This window comes from Pteropus vampyrus, unplaced genomic scaffold (genome assembly GCF_000151845.1).
Source record: "Pteropus vampyrus isolate Shadow unplaced genomic scaffold, Pvam_2.0 Scaffold3, whole genome shotgun sequence".
In the NCBI taxonomy this organism is placed as follows: domain Eukaryota; kingdom Metazoa; phylum Chordata; class Mammalia; order Chiroptera; family Pteropodidae; genus Pteropus; species Pteropus vampyrus.
In genome coordinates, this window is record NW_011888784.1 from 5,743,665 (window position 1) to 5,748,460 (window position 4,796).

At 51.5% G+C, this 4,796-nt stretch overlaps 1 protein-coding gene across 5 annotated transcripts in view; it reads left to right on the forward strand.

Moving 5' to 3' along the window:
* The window catches only part of ST8SIA5 (ST8 alpha-N-acetyl-neuraminide alpha-2,8-sialyltransferase 5), a 46,436-nt gene that overhangs the window by 6,219 nt on the left and 35,421 nt on the right, over window positions 1-4,796 (forward strand). The window contains exon 2 of one of the 5 annotated variants that reach the window (XM_011361082.2): window positions 4,513-4,620. The exons of 3 other annotated variants lie outside the window; for them this stretch is intronic. In XM_011361082.2, coding sequence (XP_011359384.1) covers window positions 4,513-4,620 — 108 coding nt within the window. Of the gene's footprint in view, window positions 1-4,512; window positions 4,621-4,796 lie in introns of those variants that run through there. One more of the 5 variants, XM_023531353.1, reaches the window with a different exon arrangement.

A 4,796-nucleotide genomic window follows, 5' to 3' on the forward strand; every position in this document is an offset into this window, starting at 1 on the left:
GACCAAATATGTATCAAAGGGTAGCTGGAAGGGGCCTGACATTATGTGATGGCCTGGGGTGCCCACTCAGGTGGATCTGGCCCCAGGGGAGATTGGGCAGGCAGTAAAGGTCTGGAACTCAGGCCAGGGAGCAGGGTTGTTTAGAGATTGGCCTGGCGGGGGTGGGGGCTGGGTGAGGTGGAGATGGAGGGTGGGATAGGCTTCTCTTCCGTGCAGAGGCTGGGGACATCCAGGTGGTCAGAGCTGTGTTAGGAGCTTGTCTGGTTTCTCTCTCTGGACTCCTCCCAGGGCTGGGTGCCCCGAGTGCACCCCACTGCCCCTGGCTTGGCAATGCCAGCACCTGAACTCCCCCGGGTCCTGCCCCAGCTGCTTCTTAGTCATAGGCCTTTGTAGAATCATGGACAGCCTTAAATTTCAGGAGGTTCCAGCTGCTCACTGCACCCTAGGTCCCAGGCCTGGGGGTTCTCTAAGAGGCCAGCTCTCTGCCACCCGTGGATCCCCCACCCACTCCAGTGCCTGCCATTTGCTCTACCAGTGTCCTTCTCTCTCCTCTGGGAGTGAGCGGCCAGCTTGGGGAATGCCCCCCATTCCTCTCTTCCCTCAGGATGTTCCACCTGCAGCATCTTTTCTGTTGCCCCAATGAAAGACCCCCACAGGCAAACCTTGGGGAAAGAACCCACTTTCTTTTTCCTCTGAGGTTTTTCTGGGGGGCGTGTTACCTTCTGGCGCTTCACAGATAAAGAATGTGAGTCACTAGTGAGTCAGGAGTGAGGATAGGAAGCGAGAACGTGGGACCTGATTATTATGCCCATTCATCCAGCTGAAAAGGCTTCTCAGCTGGCAGGCATTTCCGCTTTGATCTGAGTGGAAAGGTCCCAGCACCTTCTCTGAGAGGCCTCTCCTGACCACCCACCCAGCTCCTTATGTGGACCTGGGGAGGGAAGAGGACTGTGGGAGGAGGTGGAGGACAATCTGGAAAGGTCTTGCCCTCACGGACTCTGGGGGTGCACCTCACAGACTCCTAGGGTGCCCCAGCTGAGGACTTTGCTCCTCAGAAGCTGACAGGGCGCCCAGCTCCCTCTTGGATGGCTTTGAGGGACCATAGAAAGGCAACACTGCTTCTCTGAACTGATGCCACATTTCCTGCCACCTGCCGCTGGCTCACTCAGCCCTGTCTGCACAGACCATCCTGCTAGCCCCAGAATGAGCCATCATACTCATGCCAGGGCCACTGCAGGCACAAGTTCTCTTCTGGAGCATTCTTCCTTAAAATCCACCTGCTCCCTCATCACCCACTTCCTGTCCGGCTTGGATGTCACCTTCTCAGGGAGAAGACCACCCTGTGTGGAATAGCACCCCTCACCCACTCCAAGCTCCTTACCCTTCTTGCCTACCTTTCTCTTTTCCACAGCATTTTTCATCATCTAATCCCTTACATATTGTGTCGCTGATACATTTATTGTTGATATATCTGTCTCCCTCTAGGAGAAATTAAGTGTCGTTGGGACAGAACCTTTGTTAGTTGTTCATTATTGAATCCCAGCACCCAGCCTGGCATGGCTGTTTGATAAAAATAGAATAATATAATATTTGATATGTATGTATATAATAAAAATAGCATGAATCGATAAAAAAGGGGTATCCTCGGTCAGCTGTGTGGTACCCTCCAAGTGATTTACTGATTAATAAAAGAAGAATGTTTGTACATTTTATTTCACAAGTTTGGTGTGAAAGAAGTAGCTCATTGCCTCATTGTCTCTTGATTGAGAGAAAGACTAAACCTTATCCATCAGTTGGTGGAAAATTTAAGTCTATCATTATGGAGGCACCTCCCCTCCACCCCCACCTCCTAGGGTCGTGTGAAGGTCGCGGAGGCTTCTGTGGAGAAGATTGGGTGGGTCTCCCCGGACCAATCGGGCCTCAGCCAGTCAGCTCACTGCTCTCTCGGAGACTTCTAGAGCCCTAGGTCCAGCCTCCTGAGGTGCCCTAAGTGGGGGTCTTTCTGAACCCCTGCTGTCCATTTAGAGGGAGACATGGCGAGGGAACCTCAAACTACCAAAGCAGAGTGGGCTTCGCAGACCTGAGAAATTTTCCATTCAGCTGTGGTCTCACCTCTTCCTCCACCCACCCCTCCCCAGGTCCGAAGGCCCCCTCCTCCTTCCAAGATGGCGTAGCACAATTTCTTTCAGCCCCCACAACACACATGGTCCTAAAGTAAGAGGGAAAAACAGCCAAGCTACCTTCTCAGGAATGGGGGAGAGGAAATACAAATGAATAATGCAGTCAATTATCCTCCTGGGAAAGTTAGGAGCTGATGTTTTGTGAATGACTTTTTTCTTTCATTATTTTTTTCAAATGGGGCCGACTCAAGGTTATGCTTGTAATAATAGCGCAGTCATTTGCATTCCTATTATATGCTTGGTCGAGTGGGAGGGAAAGGGGTGGTTACAAGCAGGGTTCCTGAATGCGCTCACCTGGGCTCCCTCTGCGGGTGCCTTTTGTGATGGTGAGCATGTCTCTGGTGCACCAGGCAGAAGGCCGAGGGTGGCTGACTCGGCCCCCAAGCTGACCTCTAGATGTGCTGTGTGCAGCTGACTCCTGGGACGGGAGCCAGAACTCTGCTGACAAAAGGGCTGAACTGAGAGTCAGGACTCCTGGGTTCCAGGCCTCGAGTTGCTACCAGCCGGCTGAGGGGTCGCTTCCCACAATCTACCTCAGTTTCTTCAGCTGTGACGGATGAGGCCCATTCTGTCTCCCTCTCAGGACCAGGGTCAGGATGGAGCAAGATGATATAAGTAGGGGGCTGCCAGTTGGCGGGGGGGGGGTCTCCGGGCTGCACGCAGCCTGCAGCATGGAGTAATTGGTCTTCGTGGTGTTTCAGGTTTAAATTAACAGCCGGCATTTAAACTCTGGGAAATTAAAAGTCTGGATATCCAACATCTCTTGGAAAAATGAACAAAGTGGCATTTTGTTGTAGGCGCCTATCTTCCCATATGGCAGCAGTGGGTTGGAGCTCAGGGCACCCACCCCGGCAGGCAGAACATACACCTTAGTTTCTGCTGCCTCCGCTCCACTCATTCTCTGTCCGGACCCCAGAGGCCTGACATCGCTCCCCATATTGGGTTTTTATTGGATGTTTTAGACGGGGTCTGGAACAGTCTAAATGGGCCCAGGAGCGTGGAGATGATGAGTTGTTCAGGGAAAGTGAGTTGTGTGTGGTAAATATGATGCAGAACAGGGCAAATTCCCCGAGCGGGCCTGCACCCAGAGAGAGCGGTCTGGACTGAGCGCAGGAGAGAATTCAAATGCACGCTAGAATTAGAGTCGAAAGGAAAGTAGATTAGGGAAAGGATACCATTCTGTAGAGTGTGGTCTCCTTTCAGCCTGAGAGAGACTCAGAGAACAGAGAGAGAGAGACAGAGACAGTAGGAAGGACAGAGAAAAAGACGCTGTCAGGGATCCCAAGTGTTAGAGGAATTCAGTTTATATATCACTCTTAGTTGCTATGAATTACTGTTTAAAGACTTCGTTTGCCCATTTTCCTTTGATGGTATGGGTATGCCGTGTGAAAGGATAGAGTATGTAGCATGGAAGACCGGCTGGCCATTCCCAGACTTTGATCTATAGGTTCCCCTTGGTTTTAGCCATAGGGAACGAATGATTTTGTTTTGTGTGGGGCACGACTTAAAGACTCTGTTTTCCTGTTTTCCCTGCACAGTGTGTGTGCTAGCAATCCCAGCAGAAATCAGCCTTTGTTCTGCCGATTTCCTCTTGTGCTGTGGCTGCAGGGCTGATCAGCATTTTGCAGTCTCTGAATATAGCTTGATTTAACTTTTAGTTCTCTTGCCTCCTTCCTACATTAAACAGATTTGCTTCTTACAGACAGTCAAGATTCCACTCTCTCTGGTCTAAGGCAATTACCCACCTGCTTTTCATCTCCCCAAATGCTGTCTCTTGCCGCCTTCTATCTCCGTCTCCCAGCTCATGTCCTTATTTATTCCTTTGCTGTCATTTCAGCCTGGTTTGGGGAGGGATCGGAGATAACCATGTGTGTCGAGTCCATCATCTTAAACTAGGAGGAGTGCCCTTCTGCGTTGGAAAACAAGGTTTCATTAAAAGCTTTGCGGTATGTCTGGCCTCTGAGGACGGCACAGTGCTGGCGAGTGAGAGCTCTTCTGGAATAAGTTGCTAGAGGCGGGAACTGAGGGACATACCACATGGGAGGTAGGAGGACGCTGTGACCTTCATCCAGCTAAACCTCAGTTTCCCCATGTACAGTGTGTAACCTCAGCTCTGCTGGTAACGGCGAAATGAGGGGATGGGTGTCAACAAGCAGAGAACACTGCAAAGCTTTATTGTCGTCCTCCTCATGGTTGGACATCACCCTTGTCCCCACTAAGTTTGTGATCAAGGCCATGTGTCACTCAGAACAATGACAGAATGTGGCTCTCTGGTAGACAGGCTTAACCCAGCACATGAGCATGAGTACCGACTGCCTCGTTCTCTTGCCAGAGGCCTCCAGTTCGGTTGGCAGAGTGGCGACCAGCTGGCCAATTGGACGGGGCTCTTTAATGTCACCGACGATCCAGCAGTGCAGAGCGGCAGTGACTCCAGCTCCAGGTACAGACCCCCGCGAATAACCAGGGAGGGGGAAGCCCATCCTCGTCATCGGATGATCTTATGAGCTCTGCCCCATGGCCCACCCGCCAGAGCTGCCTCAGGGAAGAAGCTGGCTAGGCATAGGGACTCAAACCTCACTGCATTTTGAGATCCTGACTTGGCTCCTTTGACATGAG